At 43.2% G+C, this 25,259-nt stretch overlaps 1 protein-coding gene and 2 long non-coding RNA genes across 5 annotated transcripts; 2 read left to right on the plus strand and 1 right to left on the minus strand.

Annotated features, from left to right (window-relative positions):
* The first annotated feature begins 10,814 nt into the window (after positions 1-10,814).
* LOC133930769 (uncharacterized) lies at positions 10,815-15,742 on the plus strand. 2 transcript variants are annotated; one of them, XR_009911800.1, is made up of 5 exons: positions 10,815-11,426; positions 12,305-12,369; positions 12,520-12,586; positions 15,170-15,279; positions 15,377-15,742. It is a non-coding gene; the product is annotated as an uncharacterized LOC133930769 (long non-coding RNA). The 2 variants fall into 2 exon arrangements; XR_009911801.1 differs by lacking the exon at positions 15,170-15,279.
* Positions 15,743-18,192: 2,450 nt separating this feature from the next.
* LOC133930750 (uncharacterized) lies at positions 18,193-20,736 on the plus strand. 2 transcript variants are annotated; one of them, XR_009911797.1, is made up of 3 exons: positions 18,193-19,141; positions 19,224-20,494; positions 20,568-20,736. XR_009911797.1 is itself a non-coding variant. In XM_062377473.1 (2 exons), the coding sequence occupies exons 1-2, from the start codon at positions 18,270-18,272 to the stop codon at positions 19,915-19,917; spliced, it is 1,566 nt and encodes a 521-aa protein (XP_062233457.1). In that variant the 5' UTR covers positions 18,193-18,269; the 3' UTR covers positions 19,918-20,532. The 2 variants fall into 2 exon arrangements, 1 of the variants encoding a protein (XP_062233457.1); XM_062377473.1 differs by lacking the exon at positions 20,568-20,736 and having other exon boundaries at positions 19,224-20,532.
* A 2,108-nt stretch (positions 20,737-22,844) lies between these two features.
* LOC133883458 (uncharacterized) lies at positions 22,845-24,131 on the minus strand. Its single transcript, XR_009902882.1, has 3 exons — positions 23,887-24,131; positions 23,164-23,262; positions 22,845-23,084 (listed from the first exon to the last, which is right to left on the minus strand). It is a non-coding gene; the product is annotated as an uncharacterized LOC133883458 (long non-coding RNA).
* Positions 24,132-25,259: the final 1,128 nt, after the last annotated feature.

Here is a 25,259-nt window from a genome sequence, read left to right on the forward strand (position 1 = left end):
AAATAATTCTGCAAATTCGACCAATGTGAGCCACTTGAGATAGGGGACGAAAAAATGGGAGGTAGGTAGGGGGCGGGACAGTAGAGGAGGAGGATATCCATAGCAAGTGTCATTTCAAATATTGATGCAGTTCTTGAAATGACGCATTCAACTAAAATTAGAAAATGAAATACACTGAGTTTGAACATCCACGCATGAAGGCTGAAATGCAAATGTGTATCTTTTTCTCTTCTTTAAAACGGGACTAAAGTGGCAGAGATGCCAACTAGCTGGGTGGCAGGCAAGACGGAACGTCCCCAGTGCAAGTGTGAAGTGTTGCATGATGGCACATCTATGTTTCTCTCAACCTCACATTTGAAGATAGCTTAAAGATGTGTTTGTTTAGTGTCTGTTTTTATTTTTCTGAAACATTGTGCTTTTGATTTTTTTAAAAATTGTTTTTGAATTTTAGTTGTTAGGTTTTATAATAAATTTTTAATTTCTCAGCATATCGCTTTTTAAAAAAGTTACTTTTAGCTTCCAGTTAATTTCCTTAAAAGACGAGAAATTATTTTTTAATAATCCTCTCAATTTAGATTTCTAACTTCTAATAACAGAAAAAATCAAAAATAGAAACTCAAATATTCAGACACTAAATATGCTTAGCAGCTACATCTTTACCACACTAGCCTGCACTAGTTAATCTGCATCAGCGCTTCAGATCTTACGGTGAACCAAGCTCCACGCAGTAATCCGCGAAAAGAATTCGCGACCGAGGAGCAAAACTCCCGTACGGCTCCCACGCCGCAACGCCGACAGGGCAACCAAAAAGCTGCGGAGCAACCTCCAAAGACGCCCGAATAATCAAAGCGCCCAGTCGCCCGCCTGCCGTCGGGTCGAGCCCCGCGTCGGGCGCCGCACCGCCTGCTCCCTCCGCACAGTGGCCGTGGCCGTCGCGTCACGCTATTCCTCGCGGGTGCGCGCGGTGGAAAAGAAAGAGGACGCCGGGGAACAGGAGGGTTGGGAGGGGTGATTAGGGAACATGCATTCATGGCTTGCAAAAGCTAGCGGCAGGCCGGGCGGACGAAAAGCGGGGCCGTTTATCACATCCGCGCTAGCTGCATGGGCGTCCGGGCGCCGGCGAATATGTTCATTTGAGTTGACATTTATATTAAAAATATAGATAAAAATATAAAAAATATTAAGATTTAGTACATGAAAATATAGTAATAAATTTGTCATTAAAAATACTTTGATATCATCTAATTTTTATCAAATTTTATTAAAAGATATTGTTTTAGAATACGTATAGTTGTTAAAAGTAATAGTCAAATATGCTTGTTAGGAACCGTATCGATTATCATTTATGATAAATAAAAAAAAATATTAAATATAAAAAATAGACGAACAACATACATTATATATGTATTTTCCCGACGCTAGCTGTGGCTCGGCTAGCGCCGTAACTCCTTTCCCGTTCCCGTCCCCGCGTGCGCCTCACGGCCATCATATCCTGGTGCGCGACGCATGGAAAGAACGGAGAAAGGGAGAGGCGGCTGGGCGAGCAGGGGGGAATGTATCATGTGTACTGTGCTATCTGGTGCTCTGGCGTGGTGCACCGTTAGAAACCTTTTGGTATACTTCGGCTCCATCCATGCAGCTACAAAAGCTGGCTAGACCTCGGCAGACACAAATGCACGGGCAGATGGGTTTACTATTGTATGTTGGTGGCCCTGCTGAGTATGCGGCAGTTGTTTATTGTGGGTTTGAGCTTCATTCTAGTTTTAGCCGTGCTTTTTTCTTGCTCTGTGATTCATGCTACTGGATGTAGCACATATAGCTGAAAGAAAAAGAGGGAGGGATAAGATAAGCGATGCAAAGTAGGTCCTCGAATATAGTAATATACCCACCAAAAGTAAGAATTGTGTGGCAGGCTTTGTGCTTGCATGTCTGCATAAATCTCATCTTAAATCTTTTGTGATGTCTCTTCGTACATGAGAATATGGTTGAAAATCGTTAGTCACGACATCCAACGCACATTTTCGTCTTGAGATATTTCGGCATCATACACTCTTTTTCAGTGAGAGGGCATGGGATAAAAGTATACATCATCAGCTTGTGTTAGAGTATCATAGGACGTGTTTGGATGGGTGGTTCAGCTTGTGTATGCATCCGTCGATGTAGTATGTTTACGGAGACGTTCGTTTAGATGCCTGGATCAGTGCTCAAGGTCTGCACCTGCTCATGCAGCTGTATCCGCCCAACTAGGCTCGGGGAAACACCGGAATCGGCCGTTTCCGTCGAGTCTGGTTGGGGAGATGCAAAATACTGTGCATACAATTTTTTTTATTTAACTTTTGATTTTATTTAGAGGTCCAAAAATTCTAAATATTTTCGTGAGCAAATTAGAGGTCACTACCAACCTATTTTAATTAGTTTGATCTAAAAAGTCTAAGTCAATATTTAATTAAAATTCTCCAAAAATCATAAAAAAATTCACTAATATTTTTATCCGGTGATGTACTAATTTATAAAAATATTTTCAACCTAGGTTATTTGGTAAAAAAAATGAGTTCCTTTGTAATACAATATATACTCATACAGACAACCAAACACAATCTCTTCTCAACCAGACTGAACACATGCAGCCAACCAAACAAACCCTACTGCATCTCCCCAGCCTGTCTCAACTCAGCCTGTATGACTCATACAGCCAGGCTGAGGGCATGCGTGCAACCAAACAGGCCCATAGTGGCAAGTCTTTAGCTTGTCATCGCACGCTCTCTCGCCGGTTGCTGACCCCGCACGCCCCCGACCGCCGCGTTCCTAGTGCTTTCCACATATTGGGTCTCGCCGCCAAGCAAATTCTAGAGATGGTCTAGTGATATCTGGCCCTAATCTCAACCCTAAGTCTAATCTGTTGTCGTCACCAAAGAAGAAGCCTGCTGCAAAGATTAGCCAGTAATCTAGAAGGAAAATTTAAAGTTGAGGATTTCGAATGACTTGTTAATACAAGAAATTACTTTAGTGATGTAAATCTACGGTGCAAACTAACAAATGAGTGTAAATGTGTAAACAATAAATAACGTCTGTCCGATCTCCATCCAAAGATTGCGTTTGATGCCATCATTATATCAATAGAGTGGTTATTTCACGATATTTTATAGTCACACAAGGTTTTATGCAAATCAACCCCTCCACTAGTGGGATGATGAGAATAACCGCAGCCTTCGGATGATGATTGGACGGGATCAATAGAGTGATTATTTCAGCTTGTGGTAGAGTACCATAATGGCAAGCCTTACTTGTAATCGCACACTCTCTCGTCGGTTGCTAACCCCGCACGCCTCGACCGCTATGTTCCTAGTGCTTCCCGCATACAGGGTCCTGCCGCAAAGCAAATTCTAGGGATGGTCTAGTGATACCCGGCCCTGTTGTCGTCACCAAAGATGAAGCCTGCTGCAAAGATTAGCCAGTAATCTTGAAGGAAAATTTAAAGTTGAGGATTTTGAATGACTTGTTAATACAAGAAATTACTTCAGTGATGTAAATCTATGGTGCAAACTAACAAATGAGTGCAAATGTGTAAACAATAAATAACGTTCGTCCGATCTCCATCCAAAGATTGCATTTGATCCCATCATTATATCAATAGAGTGGTTATTTCACGATATTTTATAGTCACACAGGGTTTTATGTAAATCAACCCCTCCACTAGTGGGAAGATGAGAACAACTGCAGCCTTCGGATGATGATTGGATGGATGTCTTTTGTTGTTTGCACCAAAGATTTTTCCCTAAATCCAAATGTCTAGGCTTAGGATGGCAATGGGTACCCGTTACCCACTACCCGACTAGTAATTACTCTATTAGGGGGCGGGTATTGAGTATTTTTCGTACCTACGGGTCTCATGGTACCCGAAGTCATTTACCCATGGATCCAGGGTCCCTCACCAATCCACTAGCCCAGCTCCCTCTTCCCGCCCAAACGACCCACGAAATGTAACCTTAACCTTGTGACCCGTCGCCTAGAGCCCCAAATGCCCACTCATGACTCCCCAGTCGCCCTCACCCAGTAGCCGCATGTTGCCACGTCTACATCGCAACGAGCCAGTGATGAATCCCACATCACGGGGACGCTCTCGCTGCTGAAGGCATTGCACACCACGCCCCAGACGCCCATCGGCCTCTAACCTCCTCCAGCTCATCGAGATCGCCAGCTACTCCGTGCCAGTGTTCATCCTGCACAAGCTCTATCGCATGACCCCTCGGGGTCTTCCATTGGCGGCAACAGTCGCTTAACAAGCGGCATCGGGTTACATGCAGCCGTTGTGGTCTTCTTCTTTGATGGTGGTGATGACCAAGAAGACCTAGCTTACGCAGCATGCATGGCGCACCACCCTATAAGGACAATGATGTCATCTAGAAAGGGATGAATAGATATTTTTAAAAACTTCATCCCCTTATTCAATAGTTGGTCTAAACTTACAGTGGAAATAAACTAACAAATTTTTCACAAGTGAAAAACATAAATATGCTGACTCAACTAGTGTAGCATCTAGGCTGCTAGATAAGTGGTAAGTGTTTCGGTGATTAATGATAACTATATCATTGTGACTAATAATTTATTTTGAAGGGAATCAAAAATTTAGTTCGTAATGATAATTGGGTATGCTTGGTCTCTAAAGCGATTAAATGGATGATCAAAAGACATATGTGTCAAGATTAAGGATCTTCTAGTTCTAAGTGTCACAAAGAAGATTAATGATACTTAGAGTAGTATATAGATCTATTTTCTTAGTCTTTTGATCGTACTATAATGATGTGCTAAGAGTAGTAGCTTGATCTAGTGAGTCTAGATTTAGTTTGATACACACTTATAAAATTCTTGTACTAGGTAGCTCAGAGAAGCCCATACTTGAGATGTTGAGAAGTTGAAGCTCAAGAAAGTTTGAATTGGACGAGCTCAGAGTCTTTTTAGTTCATTGGATGATCCAATCTTGTGAAGCTTGTTCTCACCGGATCATGTTTGGTTATCAAGTCAGAAAACACATTTCATACACAGGATGGTTCGGTGATTAAAGTTGTGGAATCACCAAATGCTTTTCTAGGTGACACGTGTCCAGAAATATTAGAAGTGTTACACCAGATAATCTGATGTTAGTTTACCGGATTATCCGGTGATGCAATGATAAAATCACCATACTATTTATTCTAGAGGCGATTCCAAGTGATGAAGTATGAGTTTCAGTTCACCGGATGGTCCGGTGATCATGATGTATACACCGGACTGTCATCACCAGAGCAATATTTTCAGAGAGGGTTCCTTTAGATGGTGTGAAGGAGTTCTACTCACCGGATAGTCCGGTGATGGACAAGAATGTACACTAGAGTATTTCATGCAGAGAAATTTTTTAAGTGCAGAAGAAGTTCAACTCACCGGATAGTCCGATGATGGAAATAAAATCATCATCAGAGCATATTTTCCAAAGAAGGTTGCAAAAGGGTAGTTTTGCTATGTTGTACTCACAAGATGGTCTGGTGTTAAGTGTGTGCTCATCGGATAATAACATCGGACTATTTCTCAGCAGTAACGGCTAATGATAGCTGGCATAGTGGGGATTGAAATTTGTACTCACCGAATTATTCGATGTCAGCAAGAAGATACTCACTGGATCATCTGGTGTTAACAGAAAAAGTGGGTGGTTAGACAACGGCTAAAATTTAGATCTCTAGCCTCTATGTCGGAGGGTGAACTCCTGTCGCAGGGATCCTGGGGGATCCCTTTTTAGAGATTCGGCCGGGGGGGGGGATGATCCTGAATATGTTCGCCGGAGAAATAAATGGGTATGAATGTGATGGCCGGTGGTGCGGAGTGATCTAATGCGGAAATGAGTAAATGCGCTGGTGTTTAGACAGGTTCGGGCCGCACAGGGGCGTAACACCCTACTCCTGTATGGATACTATAAATGCCCTGAGAAAGTCCCTCAAGGATGTTGCTGGTTACAAGAATTTTTATCTATCTTAGAGCCTAGGGCTCTTTGTTCTTCGGCCTGTGATCTTCTCTTCTCTGCTTATGAGCAATTGTTTCCTCTTTCGAAGCTTGTCTTTTTTCTCTCTCTTTTTTCCCCTTCTTCTCCTTCGCATTGCCGGCTACTTTTAAATACCCACCGGCAGCAGCGTGCCCCGAATGGGAGGGGGAGCACGAGTTCCGAGACACCATAAATGGAAAGGGCGTCATCATTTTCTCTGGGCGAAGTGACCGGGGGTGAAAAATGCGTCCCACGCCCGGTCATCCGTCACCATAAATGCACTGGCAACGGACGCCGTGGGGAGGGCCCACCGGGTAGCCGCAGAGCGGCTCGGCGTGCCCGCCCTGTCTTGTTCCCCTGCCACAGCAGCGCGGCAGACGGAACGTCTCGGCCCTTACGACGTTATCCCGAGACGGGCCGGATGGCACGGGATGGGACCCGTGCATTCAATGACCCCACGCCCTTCTGCCAGAACGTGGCAGGAACTGACACCAAGCGCAGCGGGAGCAGTTGGAGGTGACAGGCCACGCACGCTCTTTAAATGCGACCTTGGGCCTTTTTACTGGCTGACACCTCATCGGTGGGCCCCTCGGGGGCCACTGTCAGGGGCTCCCTGAGTCGTCGGGGAACCGAGTGCTCAGGGGTCACTGTCCACCTTCCCGAGCACTCTCTCCCGAGAATACCCTTTCTTGTCCTCGGGGAACCGAGTGCTCAGGGGTACTGTTCACCTCCTCGAGCGCTCTCTCCCGGGCACACTTGTACGGCTCCTCGGGGGACCGAGTGCTCGGGGGCTGCTGCACGCAACCTCGAGCACTCTCTCCCGGAACTTCCTTCAGTGGGTCCTCGGGATACTTGCGTGCCCAGGGGGCACGTTTCTCCCGGTACTTAGTTTTCTTGACCGTCGGGGGACTTGGGTGCTCGGGGGCCACCGCATACCTTCCCGAGCACTTTCTTCCCGGCACTTAGACTTCGTAGGTCATCAGGGAACTTGGGTGTTCGGGGACCACCGATCGTGGCCCCGAGCGCCCTCTCCCGGGACTTAATCTTTTCTACCTTGCGGAGAGACTCCGCGGAATGGTGCCACATGGCGGACTGCTGGCCTGGCCTCGGGATTCGGGGACCCCCGGTTCCTGATACACCAACACTCTAAATACCCCTACACTTGGTTTCATTTGGCTCTCTTACGACCCAGAGGAGTTCATATACTGTGTGTATCATCAAGAAGTAAGAGAGAACACTTGAGTTGATTTCTAAATCCCTAATTGAAGATTAAGGACACAATTAGTGCTATGAGAATAGCAAGTATGCATCTAGCTGTAATCTAGGCTCGATCTTGGTCAAGTGAAGCTATTAGCTTGTTACTCTTAGCGGTTGGTAACACCTAACCAGTCTTTGGTGATTGGAGGTGTCTCAGTGAGCTCTTAGAGTTCTTGTGGGAGTCTCAGAACGAGCTATGTACTTGGTTTGATACTCACAAATATGAAAATGGAGAAGTGACAATCATGAGGGAGCACTTGAGTCTTGGTGACTCAAGAGGGAGCGATATCCATTGTGGATGCTCTAATGAGTACTAAGGGGAGTGCCAACTCCTCGATACCTCAGGAAAAAAAAATTTGATGTTCTCTTATCCATCTCTTTACTATTCCGTAATTTAATTTGAGCATCTACATTCTTGCAAGCTTTCAATTTCATATTTTCTTAGTATCTTTGCTTGCTTATTTTGTTGCCTTCTCCTAGCTTGATCGTGTAGTCGCATTTTCTTTCTTCTAGGCTAATGTTGCTATTTATTCTAGATTACGGTAGAAGTTTTAATTGCCCAATTCACTCTTTTCTTGGGCCATTCGATCCTTTCAACTAATGCACAATTACCCTAAATAAATGTGAATGTTACAACCCTAGGGTGATAAAGATTGTTCAAATCTAGCAAGATATACAAGAAACTCTAATCGAAAGGTCCGAACCTACTGATCAGATGTTCTGATACTATTCATCAGATGTTGCTACTGTTCATCAAATGTTCCATATATATATATATATATGCTTATTTGTATGCGGGTTGAGTTAATTTTGTGAGATTCAATATATATATATATATATATAGTATCAGAACATCAGATGTAATGCACACGAGTAAAGAAATACAAAAACAAATGATCTATTATCGAAGTTTGGATATCCACCGATATCTTACTTCTCCATTGAGAAAGCTCAATCACATTTGAGACGGATCTCTTTCAACCATTTTCCTCACGATCAATACCGAGTGCTCAAATACATACAACTAATGCGCCAACCATGGGCTTAGTGAGTAAAGAGAAAGAGGTATGAGAGGTGTGGTGCTTTGATAGCCCTCAAAGGTGGAACACTAAGTTCCAACACCTCTCATGTCTTTGCAAGCACCAGAAAAATACTTTCAAACCCCTCCAAAGACTCACCCTCACGCAAGGAGCCAAATGAGTATTTATACCCAACTCTGAAAAACTAGCCAATGGACAGTTTCTGCACTAATCGAAACATTCAATCCTTTGAATCCCAATAGTTAGATCTGAAAAAAACAATACATCAGAACATTCGATCCAAAAAACAACTCAAACCCAATAGCCCTATGTTTCTTAAAACCGGACGTTCCGATACATCGGAACATCCAAAATCAACACAGTTGACCCTCTAAAAAACACCGATAACTTTTGATCCCGATGTTCGATTTCGGTGATCTCGGACTCTATAAAAAGCTTATTCAAAGGGCTACACATCCCTACTGAATTTATATTCTCAACCACATTGTGTCAAAACTAGGAACACTTCAAATACTAATTTGATCACTTCTATTAATTGTACAAAGCTTAATCCCCCAATATTATACTAGTTACCATATAGAACATGCCAAACACTACTAAGGCTTGACCACAACTATTTTTCGCCACTAAGACCGACAACAACAAAAGGGTTAAATCTTCAAGGCTCTTCATCAACTTATCTTCTCTTGATGATGGTGATCATTCTTGTTTCCATCTTGATCTTCACTCGATCTCTGGAAGCTCAATGAAGCTCTTTTATAGCTTCCCATGTACCAAACATAGTAGACTTCACTCTTCTCATAGCTCTTCAAGGCTCGTCATCAACTCATCTTCTCTTGATGATGGTGATCATCTTTGCTTCCATCTTGATCTTCACTCGATCTCTGGAAGCTTAATGAAGCTCTTTTATAGCTTTCCATGCACCAAACATAGTAGATTTCACTCTTCGCGTCATCTTCATTTGGTTCACCACCAAAGTAGGAACCACGAGCATCAAGCATATGAGTTGTCCACTAAGCTTATCTTACTTTTACTTTTCCAACTTAGTATATTGAATATTTTAATTCAACTCATATCTTCTTACCTAATCTAACCCTAACTCGCTCTCAAGCACAAAGCACATGAGTTAGTCCATAAATACTTAATTGACAATCTCACATATTTAATCCCTTAATCTTCACAAGTGATTTAGCCTTCACGCTTATCGTCAATCTTCTTGAGCTTCTCCTTCATCTCATGAGTATCGCCCAGAGCTCAATGACATTAATGAATTTCTTTTATCTCATGACATTTCTCAACGAATTCATACTTTATCGCTTATGCATCTCCAATGTAAGAACCTACTAACAATTCTAAACATAATTGTTAGTCTATAGATATTGTCATCACTTATCTGAGCATCATGTAGAGCTCGTTCATCTTGATGCATATCCCTTGAACACATGACATTCCTTAATGAATCTATGTTCAATCTTTTATACATCACATATAGAACAACCTACAAACAATTCTCAATATAATTGTTAATCCATATGTGTTATTTTTAATTATCAAAATTACGCTTAGGAGCTAGATAAATCTTCACACCCAGACATGACAGTGGTTGTCATGCGTTTCCTGCCAGCTCAAGGTATCAAGGACGATGCAACAGATAGGCGAGTGGACAGCCTCACCATCGAGGAGGTGAAGGCACTCGTGGCAAAGAGCAGAAACATGAAAGTCCAGGAGGAGCTCGTCAGCGAGGAGCGAGGCCGCCTGCTATTATTGTGATGTTGTCTGCTGAAGCGGGTGCAGGTAACCAGTTGAGTACATGTTACCCGTTCGAGTATAGGTATAGGTAAAAAATATATCTTTAGAGAGAGATGGATATTATAGAGGTTATGTATTTGAGACGTCTACATATATAAAGTGCTATTACCTGACGGATCCGAACCTATTACCATCCCTATATAGGCTTTGCATCTAAGTACAACTTCACACCAAATGTCCCGTACTTCATTCTGGTAGCACGTCTATGCGTTCATCTAGCACTTGCACAACGGCATCTAGGAGAAATCATTAAAGCAGGGAACGGAAAGGGCGGGACAAAGATGATGAGAGAAAATTACTAGTATTTGTCAAGATTCCAAATGTTCTCTTCCTCACCCAGCTTTATGAGGGCAACAGATCATTAAGCCATGTTCTTTCCCTAAGTAGACGAGAAAAGTAAGCCTTTGTGCAAAGCAAATGCCTAATGGCGCATTTTGGTGCATGCATTGCAAATTGTTCCATGAAATGAGGGATTTGGCTTCTAAGCTAAGCCCCCATCCAAGCCTGTTTCCCGGAATTAACTGTTTCAGCTCTTTCGAAGCAGAATTCGGTGGGGCTATAGGGAATGGGGTCTTTCAGTGCTGCAAATAAGAGCATTGATCGCTGGCCCACATGATGGTATATTCTGCGAGCGCATGGCGTGGCCATGGCTGCATGCAGTTTGAGAACAAGCGAGTTGAGATGAGTGTTTTTTTTTTTTTTGAAACAAGGTGAGATGAGTGTTGGTGGTGGGTGCCATGCGTCACGAGACCGTGCTCGAGTCTAGGGGCGGATCCGCCATGGTGGCTCAAGCCCTCTATAAGCCCCTATTCAATTTATCCTACCATCATTTATCCTAATCCACTACGTTTTCCTTCCTCCGGGCGGGATTCACGCACGGGGGCGCGATCTGCGGGCGGGATTCGCGCGGCGGGCGCGATCTGCGGGCGGGGTGCAACAGGCATCGCGCGACGGCGCGACGGCGGCGGGCCTCAGCGCGACGCGGATGGCGGTGCTAGGAAAAAACAGGACGGCGAGCAAGCAAGCGGCGGCTCCATCAACCACGGCTTCACCTCATGCATGCCGACGCTGACCTCCTCGGTGTCTCCCACACCTCCTATGCTCGGTTACAGCCCAGGTAGCCGTTCTCGCCGTCACAATCGCCACCACCGAGCACGCGCCAATGACGCATGCAATGATGCAAGGTGTTCGACGTTTGGTCGCGACCTGGACGCCCGTGTTCTGACATCTACGACCACTTCCTCTGCATCGCCCACGGCTTCCTCGACATCTCCTTCAGCCCAGGACGCCATCCTCGCCATCCCCATCAGGTATCTCTTTTGTAAGTAGCCTATGCCATTTGCCGTACTTTTAATTCCAGAGAGATACCCATAAATCTTCAATATGTTCTTGTTGCTTTTTAAGCACCTGTAACAATGAAAGTTACAGAGTTGCTAATTAATCTGCATCTTCTCCACTCCCTCTTTGCTATTAATCGCTGATGTCTTTGCGGTTCAACATCCTCCGCTCTACCTGTTGATCCTATTGGATCATAAGAACTTTGCTTTGCATTGCCTCTTGTAATTAGTAGACTGATTTGGACTTGTACTTCTAATAAACAATTTCATATTTTAAAGTTGGCTATCTTTAAAGTTCGTACTGAGTATCATTTCAATACGGTTTACCACTATCCATTATATTTAGTATTTATCTGTTTATTTTGACCAAACTGTGTGCTACCCTTTTTTATTTTACAGACCACAGGATTCTCTTGACTTGCCATCATATCAATTTTGGCTTTGTTCTTGTCATTTCCTGAAATATGGCATGAAGAAGAACCACAAATACCTCATATCTAATTCCTTGGGTTCTCATGATAAAATTAAATTTATCGTTAACCACGGCGTGCCGCTGTAAGCCTGCACCTGTGGTGTGGTAGGCCAAAAAGATCTAAAGTGAGAAGAGAAGTTAAACAAATATGCTGATTTTATTTTTCTCCATTTGTAAATTTCAGTGTGCAATCTCGTACCAATATTATAGAAAAACTAACTCTTTTGGTTTTTTCAATATGATAGCAAGTGAAAGTGCTCACCATGCTTACAGAGTTTGTTTGGCCATGGCTTTCCTTTTGGTCACAGCAAGTCATGAGAAATTATACCACTGGAACACTTGTTGAGTTCGATTTCTGAATTTCTGATCACATGTGCAGTTGCAGACACGCAGTTGCAGGTTCTACGTCGAGCTGCCCAGTGACTGCCTGAACATTACCTGCAGGTAAAAAATGCTTCTTTTCGAGAAATTTGAGACTGCTACGTAAGCCCTACGTTTAGAGTGCGGAAGTTTAACCTAATCAATTATTGCCGTTGTAACTTAGATAACGATTGGCATTACATAGTACATTTCCGTTGATCTATTCGATTGCAGGTGTGGATTTGAGTTCTGCTAAGCGATGGGAGCTGATAGATGACGGCTGTCCTGGGGCATGAAGTAGGTACGGATGATGCTAATTAGTATACTTTCTCTGGTTTCTCATGTGAACCATCAATTGTGTTTCTTTGTCTCCTCTCTGATCTAGAGATTGTTGGGAGGTTCTCCTGACTTGGTCTTAATTAACAAGTAATGTCTGGTGATTGTACGTATTGTCTGCTTTGATTTAAGCTAAGTATGATGCCCTTAAAGTTTTGTAATGTGTTACACCGTTGCTTGTGTGGTCCAATTGCCTCAAAGCAAGTATTGTGTGGGGCTTGAATTAGATGTACTTCGTTTGATGCTGAAATAAGGAATTATTGGGTAAACATGCTACTGCTTACGTAGAAATGTTTCTCTTGGTGAAATTTGTGCTTGTGGGTTGTTGATACTTTGATGTTACTTTTTTTTGGTTGCATGGCATTGCCTATTAATCTTCTCTTCCGATGTATTGCCTATCCTAGTTCTACATATTGATTCTGAAGTAGCCATTGGATCCAAAGCTGTAGCGAAGATGGTCTCCTGCACACGAGAGCGGTGTAGCGAATATGGTCCTCTTAGGGTATGTATATGATTTTAGTGATTAATGACAACATAGTCAATAAGATTAACATGTTTGTCAAGTATATACTTTAGTAGGTCTCACGGATGCAACAAAAAAAGGTTACTCGAAGCTAGGACAATAAGAGGAATGAAATAGACTTGTCCCATGAATTTTTATGTGATCAATTGTGATGGTTTTCTGTACAATCTTGTAGAGCTCTTTACAAGCTTTCTATAGAGTCCAAGTTCAGTAAAATCGGAGTTTGGAGCGAAAAGTTATATCCAAAATACGTATTGTTGTTTCGGATGAAATTGTATACACCGGATATTCCGACGCTCACAAAAAAAGCTTTGGTGTTCAAAAAAAAAATACTCCAACATTCACAAAAAGTTTGCAGCGAAGTCTAATACACGTTGGATGTTCTGGCGTTCACAAAATGAACACGTCAGACCATTTTTTTCAGAGATGTTGCAAATGGCTCGGTTAGCATAGTATGCACGCCGGGTGTTCCGGCTTGAACATTATGCTGGACCTTTCGGTGTTCACAAGAAAGAAAGTGGAGTTCTAACGACTAGTTTGTAGTGAGTACACGCCGAATGTTCCAATGCTTGTAATGTTGCACACGCCGGACCATTCGTTGAGTATAATAAAATATGACCGTTGGGGCAACGGTTAGTCCGTAGGGTTGAGGCTATAAATACCCCTGCACTCGGTCATTTGAAGGTGCTGAAGTCCAGTGAAGCTCACATACATTTGAGAAAACATCTAAGCCACCAAAGTGTTTAAAGTGATCATTTAAGACAATTAATCACATAATTAGAGAGTGATTAGTGCTAATACGTCTAGAGAGAGTTGTGTCTAGGCATTACTGTCTAGAGATGGGATCAAGTAGTGATCCTACCAAGTGGTACGCTAGCACCAAGTGGTACGCTAGCACCTTAGAGTCTTAGTGACTCGCCGGCATCTTGGGCTTTGGTGGTTCAAGCTTGTTGACCCTTTAACTTGGTGTGGAGAGGCGACAAGACTTTTGTACGGGGATAATAAGACTCTTGCCTTGTTGGCTCAAGCTCCGAAGTGAAGACAGCGACAAGTGACTGGAAGAGAGGTTTGTGATGAGGTCTTACCTTGGTAACTCAAGGGCCGTGACCGAGTGCTGTACAGGAGCTATAGTGCCGTCCGGGAGCTATAGCCTAGGTGTCTACTCCAACGTGGACTAACGTTTATACTATCAATAACACGGGATAAATTTCTTGTGCTGAGTTTGCTATCTCTATCATCTTTACATTTTCGCATTTAATTTTTGCAATCTATCATTACATATTTACCTTCATAGAGTAGTGTTCTAGGTTTGGCTATATGTTGTAAATCTTTGAACGGTAGAGTAGACACACTAAATGAACTTAGAGTGTATTTAGATAAAAATTGATATAGATTTATCTTGTGAAATTTTTAGAGTCAATTAGTTTTAAGTATCCTAATTCATCCTCATCTTAAGACGTCACAGATCCCTTCAGACAGCCCGCTAGGTTAGTTAGGGCATAGCCATAGAGACGAACCTATAGGAACAATTCAGCAACATGTCTACAATGGTGCGTGTTTTTCCTGAAGCTTCCTTCTTCTATTCATAATATTGGAATTGATTGGTCCTTTATAAATTAAAAATTAGCTTGAACTGAAGTCAAGAAGTATCTAATATTGGTTTAGAACTCTTCTTTTTGGGGGAAACAACTAAATGATATTTTTTTTTCCCATGGGCTATATATAGGTCATGGGACAGTGCGATCATCTGCCCACTGGAGGACAACACAGATGCTTGATAGTTAGACTACAATAAAAAGCCACAACGAAGCACTCTTTTTCAAGAAATGATAAAGTGGCTTTGAATATGCAGCACATAGCTCTATCTGCTTCTGAAATCACTTCTCTGGTCATACAATGTGATGCTTCCATTGTGAAATCACTTACTGGCCATACAATGTGATGCTTCCATTGTGAAATCACTTATACGGTCACTCGTTGCAACATATATTCACTGTGAAATTTTTTGTGTTATGGTAATTTCAGATTTCATTCATATGTATACTCATTGCAATATATATACATTTCTGGGAAAATTGCAAATTTTAGAAGACAACAGATGACCAAAGCATGCATCACATTATCCACTACAACAGGTTTTCACATACACATCCATGGCCAACATTTATGTCATGTCCTTAAGGTTTGCAACTACCTAGACATGGCTAACATACTACTGCATGTACATTGCAGTGATCAATACATGGAATCCCGTGGGACATACAACGCAAAAGACTTTCCCAGCTGAGTCACCATCTGAGTTCAAGTTCTCCCTTCTTCCTGTGATCCTTGCAGCTGTGAGAAATTTCTGCATTTTTTCCTTCTTACGCAGCAGCTGTGAGAAAGCAACAATTGCTCTGTGATCCTTGCGGCTCTATCCAAAGGAAAAAAATCGCACTGTGGCTGCATTACACAACAATGTCATCAGGCAGCTGAAAAAAAATGAGCTCCTGCGATGCACAAAAAGACCTTTTGTGTGCTGATATACAAATATGCTATAAGTTTTTGTTTTGTATACAAGGAAGATAATGATCAAATATAAAAACCTTGCCCCTTGATACCTGGTAATCGTATTTGTTCAATCCAGTTATCAGTGTTGAGCTACAATAAATAGCATTGGAAAGATCATATATATGCTCTGCATTTTTGTCCGTGTCTGAGTTCAGGCAGTATATTAATGGCAATGGAGGGAAACCGTGCTATCTAAAAGATAATCATGGAACTAAAGCAAGGAAAAGTAGCACAAATTTCATAAAAAAAGGAGCTCAGTTTTGATATAGAACAACTCAGCATCTCAATTAAGACGAACGGATGGTGTCTCTGAGCCGGGGAAGCAGAGGAGGAGAGAACGCAAGGCCAAATTGTGGCAAATTTGGAAATTTAGACAACATACGCGACCGTATTTGCGAAAATAGACAACATGTCGACGTATTTGCAAATCTAGCACTCGTATTCGGTATCTCAAATACCGAAATTTGAATTTCGGAAACTGAAAATCCGAAAACACCGTATTCGGCAACTGAGGTACCGAATACGGCACTGTGGGCTGTATTCGGCACCTCAGTTGCCGAATACACCCTGTACTCTGCTGTATTCGGCAACTGAGGTGCCGAATACAGCCCACAGTGCCGTATTCGGCACCTCAGTTGCCGAATTCAGTACATCATGTCACTTCCACGTCCTATCGATGCTTTCGGTGTGTGCGTGCCAGCGGGATGCTGCTTTTGCGCTTAATAAAAGCCCTGGCTCGCAGAAGAGAGAAGGGAGAAGAGAAGAGAGCAGCAAAGGAGAGAAGGGAGAAGAGAAGAGAGCAGCAAAGGAGAGAAGGGAGAAGAAAAGAGAGCAGCAACGGAGCAACGCTAGGAGAAGCAGCTCGAGCAGAGGGGGCAGCTGGAGAGGATCAACGTGAGCAGTAGCCGCGCTCAATTTCCTTAAGGTAAGTTTTTAGATTACGTAGTTAATTAGTAATTATAATTAGATTTTTCTTAGTTCGTTCGGAAGTATATTAATCATTTCGTCAGTATATTGTTAAATTCATTCAAGTACATTTGATTAATTATATTATTTTGGTAAATTAGAGTATTTAAATTAATGATTTAGTTGGGTTATATAATTTTTATTAGTAAGTGTGATTAGATTCTTTACTTAATATAGTAACATGAATTTACGGGATTTAATCTAGGTAATTAGTTTTATTAAAGTAATATAATTACGTAGTTAATTAGTAATTATAATTAGATTTTTCTTAGTTCGTTTAGAAGTATATTAGTCATTTCGTCAGTATATTGTTAAATTCATTCAAGTACATTTGATTAATTATATTATTTTGGTAAATTAGAGTATTTAAATTAATGATTTAGTTGGGTTATATAAGTTTTATTAGTAAGTGTGATTAGATTCTTTACTTAATATAGTAACATGAATTTACGTGATTTAATCTAGGTAATTAGTTTTATTAAAGTAATATAATTAATCAATTAACTTGATTAATTAGTTTAATCACTTAGGTTTGGTAGAACCATAGAAGATAGTGTCCAGTAGCAACAAAGATGCATATTAGTTGTATATTGCACTATTTAATTAGTATTATTTTTGTACTTATTATTTATTACATGTATATTTATTTAGGAGATACGGTATGATTTTTCATATTTATTATGGAGAACGTCCCACAGTTTTGCACGGGAGACTTGTAACAATTCTGAACTGCCAGCACATAGAGAGTTCGGTTGAGGTACCTATTGATCTAGATGGCCTGAAATCACATATTATGCGCCTTTTGCGTGTGAACCAGCAGTCCCATACTGTTGTCTTAGAGGGTGTACGGCCGCGGCTTGTTCCAAATAGCTCGGTCATTGTCCATACGTTGTTTGAGATGAGTAGGAACAACGCATGGGCTTTGTACTCACGCAAGGCATTGGAGGAGAACTTTGATATGGCGGTGTACGTAAACATAGTGTCACGACTGGTGCAAGGTGATGCAGTGACCACTGTGGAAGGCTCAAGCCAGGAGGTGATGCATGAAGAGGATGGAGGGCATGTCGGGGAGGGCAGTTCCAGTAGAGAGGGAGGTAGAGTGGACCCTGGTGAGGTCGATGCAGGATGCATGGATAATGAAGACGGTGGTAGCGGGGATGAAGAAGCTACTGACAATGATGACCCGGTCCCGGCGATCCAGTACTTTTGTGGTACTGGGCTCCTGGAGTGTGTCGTCGTTGAGTATAACACCTTATTTAACTGGGGATACCAGAATAGCGACATTCAGGTCGGGCAACAGTTTCGTAACAGAGGGGAGGTCATCCACTTTATTAGCAACTATGCTGTAATAACAAGAAGGGACCACAAGTGCGCCCGGTCTAACCCTACGGAGTATGAGGTCAGGTGTACGAAGCACCCGAATTGCCCTTACTTCGTAGGAGCACATCAGCCGAAATATGAGAACTATTTTGTGATTAGTAGACACACCCCACATACATGCAGCGAAGAGGCTATTAGGAATGTCAGCCACGCCGTTGATGCGAGGTTCGTAGCCCAACTCCTCATCACGCTTATTGGCACAGAAATTTGTTTGTCGCCAAAATCGATTATGGGGGAGGTGCACACTAAGACTGGCATGCTTATCAATTACCACACCGCGTGGCGAGCGAAGCAGAAGGCGTTGAAGATGCTGTTTGGAAGCTTCGAAGAGTCATACAACAATGCTCCGAGACTGCTGCAGAAGATTGCCATGACGAATCCAGGGACTCAGTGGGCCATGGCGGATGAGCCGATCAGGCTAGATGATGGGTCATATAGCACCACTGACCGATACCTCATTAGGTTATTCTGGTCCTTTGGACAATGCATCGAAGCATTCAGGCATTGTAGGCCGGTTGTATGCGTGGATGCCACATTTCTAAGCGGCAAGTTCCATGGTACCCTTATGACAGCAATGGCGGCGGATGCAAATAATCAGATCATTCCTCTCGCCTTTGCAATGGTTGAGAGTGAAAACAATGATAGTTGGTTGTGGTTCCTCACCTTGGTAAGGACACGTGTCGTGGGAAATAGGGAACGAGTTTGCGTCATCTCAGACCGCAACAAGGGTCTTCTGCATGCGTTGGACGTGCTGCATAATAGCACAAACTGCTCCATTGCATGGCCTGATGTGGAGAGAAGATGGTGCATGCGACACTTGGGCGCGAACCTGTACACAAGGTACCGCAGCAAGTCGCTTGTAAAGAGATTCAAAGAGCTATGTCTTCAGAACCAGCAGGCGAAGTTCAACGAGATATGGAGAGAGTTAAATGAGACCACTCGCAAGATGATGGCAGACCAGCAAGCAGGGGAGGATCAACTGCGGGCGCAAATGGTTGGGGGCCAAACTATCGTTAGTCGTTCACGTGGTACATTTAGCCAGTGGATAGCGGGGAAGCCGGCGGAGCGTTGGGCCCTTATCCATGACACTCATGGTGCCAGGTTAGCGCATAGAATTGTAATGATCATATTGTACCGATTCTTATGCAAATAGCCATTCTAAAATTATTGTATCCCATGTTAGGTACTCCATCATGACAACGAACAAAGCGGAGGCGTTCAACAATGTCCTGAAGGGAGTACGGGGCCTCCCGTTGTGTGCCATTATTGAGCTCACATTCTACAGAACGGCGGACTACTTTCGAGACCGTGGTAATGCTGCTATGAAGTGCAGCACACGGTTTTCACCTAAGGTGGAGCAAATCATATCAAGAAGGAGGAGCAAGGCACACTTTCATCGGTCGAGGATCTACGACTTGGCCAACAATGACTTTGAGGTCATGTGCCGCCGTAGGTATGCTTCAGGGTATAGCGCTGGGGACACCGTGCAGCAATGTCAACTTGGACCTAACGAGGTGAAGTGCACATGCAATAAGCCAAAACTGCACCATATCCCGTGCTCGCATGTCTTAGCCGCTTGCAGGGACATAGGTGGCAATGACGGATCACAGTACGTATCACCGTACTTCACGATCGATGCATTGAGGAGCACATGGCTTCCAAAGATGCGATCCTTTAACATCGGAACCAACTACAAATCGATCGAGGGCCCTAAGTGGGTACCTTATCCACGAGCACGACGCACAGATCCTGGAAGGCCTAGATCTACGAGGCTGCAAGGTGACATGGATGAAGCAGATGCTGTTGATGGCCTTCGCAGGTGCAAACTTTGCAAACAACCTGGACATGACAGGAGGACTTGCACGACCCGTCAGTAAACTATCAGCCCACTGTCAAACTGAACTGTCTTAGAGACTTTGTATTGTAAAATGTTATTCACCTGTTAGTTGTACTACTTATTGTGCATTATGTGGTTTGCACTGTACCCCTTTAGACAAGAAGTGACCATTGTATTGTAAATGTAATTTTATTTATTTATTTCGTGTTTCTTAAATATTCATGGATCCGTGTTTTGATGCAGAGACAGAGCGTAGGTAGTCAGTGAGCAAGAAATCTATGGCGGGATCCTCTAGTACAGGCTTTCCATGGACACCTGCAACGATCGCTATAGCACTTAATGCCTCCTTACAGGTTGTGCGCGAAGGAAACGATGATCCGTTAAAGGAGAACAACATAATCCAAGCCGTGGTGAAATTGCATGCAAGACCCATATGTTCTAGGTTAACCGCGCCACTCCAATGTGTAACCACCGAGGACCTTAGGGCCCTCTTGTATCACCGGCGTCAAATGTATCTGAGGGTCCGCGAACTGGCCGACCATCCTTCTGTGATAGGTTTCTCTAGGAGGCAAAGAACGATAGTAATGTCGCCAGACCAGTATGCATCCCATATTCAGGTATGTCATATAAACATTTGGTCACCCTACTTATCTTATTTCCATTGATTCGAACGGCCCTATTCTACGTCAGGCTTTCCCGGAAGACGAACAGTTGATCAACAAAGAAATCTCACACTTCTTGACGATGTGTATGCTCTTCGGCGGGGGTGTGATGCCTGGTTCGCGTAGAAGACGACGACAGTCAGCGAATCAAAGGGGTACAGAGGCGACCTCTACGAATCATCCAGATAATGACGAGGACGAAGATGATGACGATTTCATGCCCCCCATGCCTAGACGTTCGAACAGAAATACAGGAGAAAGTTCTAGGAACACTGCAAGAGGACGTTCATGCACAACATCGAGATGCCATACAACTGATAGGGAAATAGGACGTGGTACCACCTCGGAGAAACCTCAAGATGACGACGACGACGACAATTTCATGCCACAACGACCCCGCCCTCCGAGGCTTCCATCTCCGAAGGACACCGATGACCCTGAAAATGATGATGGATTTGCTCGTACTCATTTTTACAACTTCCCAGAACCACCTCGGAGACGACAACCATCTTACCCGGATAGCTTTGACCATCGCACCTGGAATTCTTACGCTAATTTGCGTCGCCACTTTCCTTCGCCCTAAGCATCTATTGTAACCCTATATATTTTATTCCCTTAAGGCATGATATTATGTTCTTTAGGCGTATCGTACATGATAATGTTTGTTGTTGTTTGTTCTTTATGTGTAACCTCTATACCGGGTTCCATGCTACTTATGCTTTACAACTACTATTGTTTCCTCTGTACTGAGAATTTCTTAAATTAATAATACAGTGAATAAGACATAATAGGGATGACCTCGACATTAAAATCAATAATACATGTGTCATGACAAATTATCCTGGCTACTCAACGGCGACGATGCCTCACACAATCTCCAGGCGTGTAAGCGTCTGGCGGGTGTGTGGCTCTCATCCCAGCATGTTGGTCGTACCCCCTCCATTGCGGGGCACACCCACCTAGACCACGTATAGCGTTTAGGAAGCGGGATCCTCTTGTCCTCATGTACTCCCGGAGAGGGTTACGATCCCTCTGCGATGATGACCTGCTTGGTTCCCCAAAAGGTTGATCCGCTTGCGTATGCATCTCATACGCCTCTTCAGTCTGTATAAGATGAGGGACATGTCAGTAATACACAGATTTTCCAAAGAAAACCAATATAAGTAACGCATCACTTACCACAACATGAAGTAGGCGGGCACGATCCTCGGGGAAGGGTCTGGGGCCCGGCTGTACAGGTCCGCTGAGTAAGGTGGCACGCGTGCGCGGACGGTACCAAGCAAGGTAGTCCCAGTACGTGGCCTTGTCGTATTGTCCAGCAGTAATGATGACATCCACCGCAGCTGATTCTGTCCACCTCCGTATGTACTTGGCATTCTTGGATGCCCAGTCCTGCGTGCCTCCGCCCCCCTTTGAGCTCTACCTGTACGTGACATAAACAGTTATAATTTGTTAACATGGATAACCAATGTACTAAGGCAACATACAATAACACACTTACTCGTGCGCCCGTCCGGCGTCTCGTGGTGCTGGAACAGGCACCACCTGTCGGTACCCGAACTGCCTCTGTACACGTTCTGGAGAATATACTTCCACGCAGTTCATGTACAACAAGAAGCATGTGGTCAACCATAAGTCTGCGTCACGGCTACAAGAGGATGCCAGGAGTCCACCATCTGCAATTTCTTTTACTCGTGCCATACGCCATGGATCCCAATCCACTAGATCAGCGCTAAGGATGTCCAGGTCACTTATCACCCTGGAGTAGTTACCATGGTCTTGCTGCTGACTCCATCTTAGCCTGGCATGAATCCACCGATACCCCATCGTTGGCCTTATGTCATCTGCAATGCCATCAGAGATGTGAACTGGGTAGTAGCACTTGAGCACCCAAGGTCTGGAAACCGGGAGGTACTCCCAACTCCATAACTGTAAGAGATGTAAGCACCCTGTAATGGTTGCCTTCCTCTTTGTTCGCTGGGTTGCATCACACAATCCTCTGTAGGTTGCAGCCAACACTGCAAATCCCCAACTGTAAGATGTAGGCTCATAAGGATGTGACGCGAGGTGGGCTGCTAACCATACAATATGTGGGACGAGCATCCTTCCCGTCGTATTGCACACCAAACCTATAAGATGCAGATGGTCAATGACGCTTTAATAGCACTGTAATATTTTAAATGCATTACATAACAAATAATTACCTATCTGCAACATAACCCTTCCACTGCTCCCTTGCGGGTCGCGAAACTATTAACGGGGCACCCCTTATTGGCAGCCCGGTCAGCATGGCTACGCCCCGCAGTGTTACTGCCATCTCACCAAAAGGAAAGTGGAAAGTGTGTGTCTCAGGACGCCAGCGGTCGACGAGACCTGTGAGCAGTGCCTCATCAATTGCCGGGAGAGGTGTCCTACCACCGACCTCCATGGGAGCTCCGGCCATCATGAGAGCGAAAGGTAGTAGTCCCGCCCGTGCGAGTGGCTCGTGGAATCGAGGGTCCAACTCCTTAATCTTGTGCACACTCCGGGCTCGTAACGGACCCAACTGCATGAGTTATCCAATACATGTACAACGTTAGTTCAAAATTCTCGTACCAATGAAATAGCACATATAAACGTGGTACCTGTTGTCCTGTGAATATCATCCTTCCCCTATGGTTCTCGTCGTACCGCTGCTGAAGAAGCTCGGGAAGACCACCATGAGCCATGATAATGATTTAAGGCTTCATGGTTCAACAAATAGGTGAACAACAAATTAGAATATATTACAAGCTTCATAATATTGTATCTGCTAAACAAAGGTACACGTAATTTTTTCTAATTTTATCGGATAAGGACATTCATATAATTATACTAAAGACACAATCTAATTACAATGTTGAAAGAAATTCACGATATCAAACTAATTAAATAATATAATTATATAGACTAATCAAATTCATATAATCAAACTAAGCATCGTAATTAATTAATCTAAGTACTCTAATTTATCAAATAATTTAATTCATTTAATCTAATTAAATAAACTAAGTACTCTAATTAATTAATCTAAGTAATCTAATAACGTAATTAAATAATCTAATTTGTATAATCTAAGTACTCTAATTAAATAAACTAAGTACTCTAATTAAACTCTAAGTACTCTAATAACGTAATTAAATAATCTAATTTATATAATCAAAGTACTCTAATTTATCAAATTAATATAATTAAAAAAATGTAATTGAACGGATTAAACAATCTACTCTTGAAAAACTAATCTACTTCGAAACGGACTAACCAAATAAGCTAATTACTCTAAATAATATTACTAACCTAAGTATTAAATAGGTAATATAAGGACTAACCGGTACGAAAGCTAATTAAGTGCTTGCGTTGCTCCTCTTCTGCTGATGCTTCTCGCGTTCCTCTGCTCCCTTCTCTTCTCCCTTCTCTGCTCTGCTGCTGCTGCGACCTCAATTTATTCAGCAGAGCAGCGATCTCTCCGCGTGTGGCGCCAAAACAACAAATGCATGCACCGGCCGAAAGCATCACGGGAGGGAAGGGAAAAATGATTGATGTGACGTAAAAGAGATTGATGCGACGCAGCAAAATCGGTGGCAAATCGGTCGGCCGGCGTATTCGGCAACTGAGGTGCCGAATACGGCCCACAGTGCCGTATTCGGCACCTCAGTTGCCGAATACGGTGTTTTCGGATTTTCAGTTTCCGAAATTCAAATTTCGGTATTTGAGATACCGAATACGAGTGCTAGATTTGCAAATACGTCGATATGTTGTCTATTTTCGCAAATACGGTCACGTATGTTGTCTAAATTCCCAAATTTGCCCCAAATTGTTCACGTCCGTAGCCACGAGTCGACGAGCCGAGTCGAAGCCACGTTGGATGAGCTGAGCCAGGTTGGAGCCCACGTCCACACTTGCAAGTGTTTTTTTTTTTGCAATATTTTCTTTTTAAAAATTTATTTGGCATGGACTATTTTTGTAATATTAATTTATAAAAATTTAATTGGTATGGGTTTATTTTAATAATATTAGTTTCTGATGGGTTAAAAAATAAAAAAAGTCACAAATTGGAGTGGGTATTGGTATCTGACACATGGTTCTTCAATTGGTTACACTATTTTCATCGGCTGTAACTAGTTATTATTTAATTATCTTATACTATTTAATAGATTGTGCCGTTACACATATGTTACACATGCATATGTACTAGTAAAAGAAAAAGAAGGGAAAAAGAAGGAAAAGGAAGAGGGAGAGTCCCTTATTTTGTGGCCCTGATCTGTCGTTGCTCGAGTCAGTTGCTCCATCCCAGAGCCGGCTGTGACGCGGGAGACGGGGAGAGAGATCCCGGCATGGGCTTTCGGTGCCGGGGACCCCTAGCCTTGGTTGATTCTGCACCGCTGCTCATATGTCGTTAAAGAGATGGATTACACGCATGCGTGTGTCAATGATTTGCACAGATGGAAGAGCTTGCTTAAGAGATGAGATATCAAGACTCTCAAGAGCTAGCTGTCCAGTCCGGAAAGGTGATTGGTCCACATATAGCATTATCACTCACAGTGGTCCACGCAATCTCTTTGAGGATGTGTGTAGATCATTTTAACTTGGCATCATTCCAAGATCACGCTACATAATCTTGGATACATGAATTAAGGTAACCTTTTTCCGGATAGCACTTCACAAGCCGACCGTGCCACTTCTCGCAGTTCTACATTCTGTT

Source organism: Phragmites australis, chromosome 10 (genome assembly GCF_958298935.1).
Source record: "Phragmites australis chromosome 10, lpPhrAust1.1, whole genome shotgun sequence".
NCBI classification, from domain to species: Eukaryota; Viridiplantae; Streptophyta; class Magnoliopsida; order Poales; family Poaceae; genus Phragmites; species Phragmites australis.

What these genes read in the sequence shown, in the direction of transcription:
- LOC133930750 (XM_062377473.1), top strand. Translation starts at nt 18,270, where the DNA reads ATGGGGGAGGTGCACACTAAGACTGGCATGCTTATCAATTACCACACC. An exon ending in CATGACACTCATGGTGCCAG is followed by an intron (nt 19,142 to 19,223) that starts GTTAGCGCATAG and finishes ATCCCATGTTAG; the next exon opens with GTACTCCATCATGACAACGA.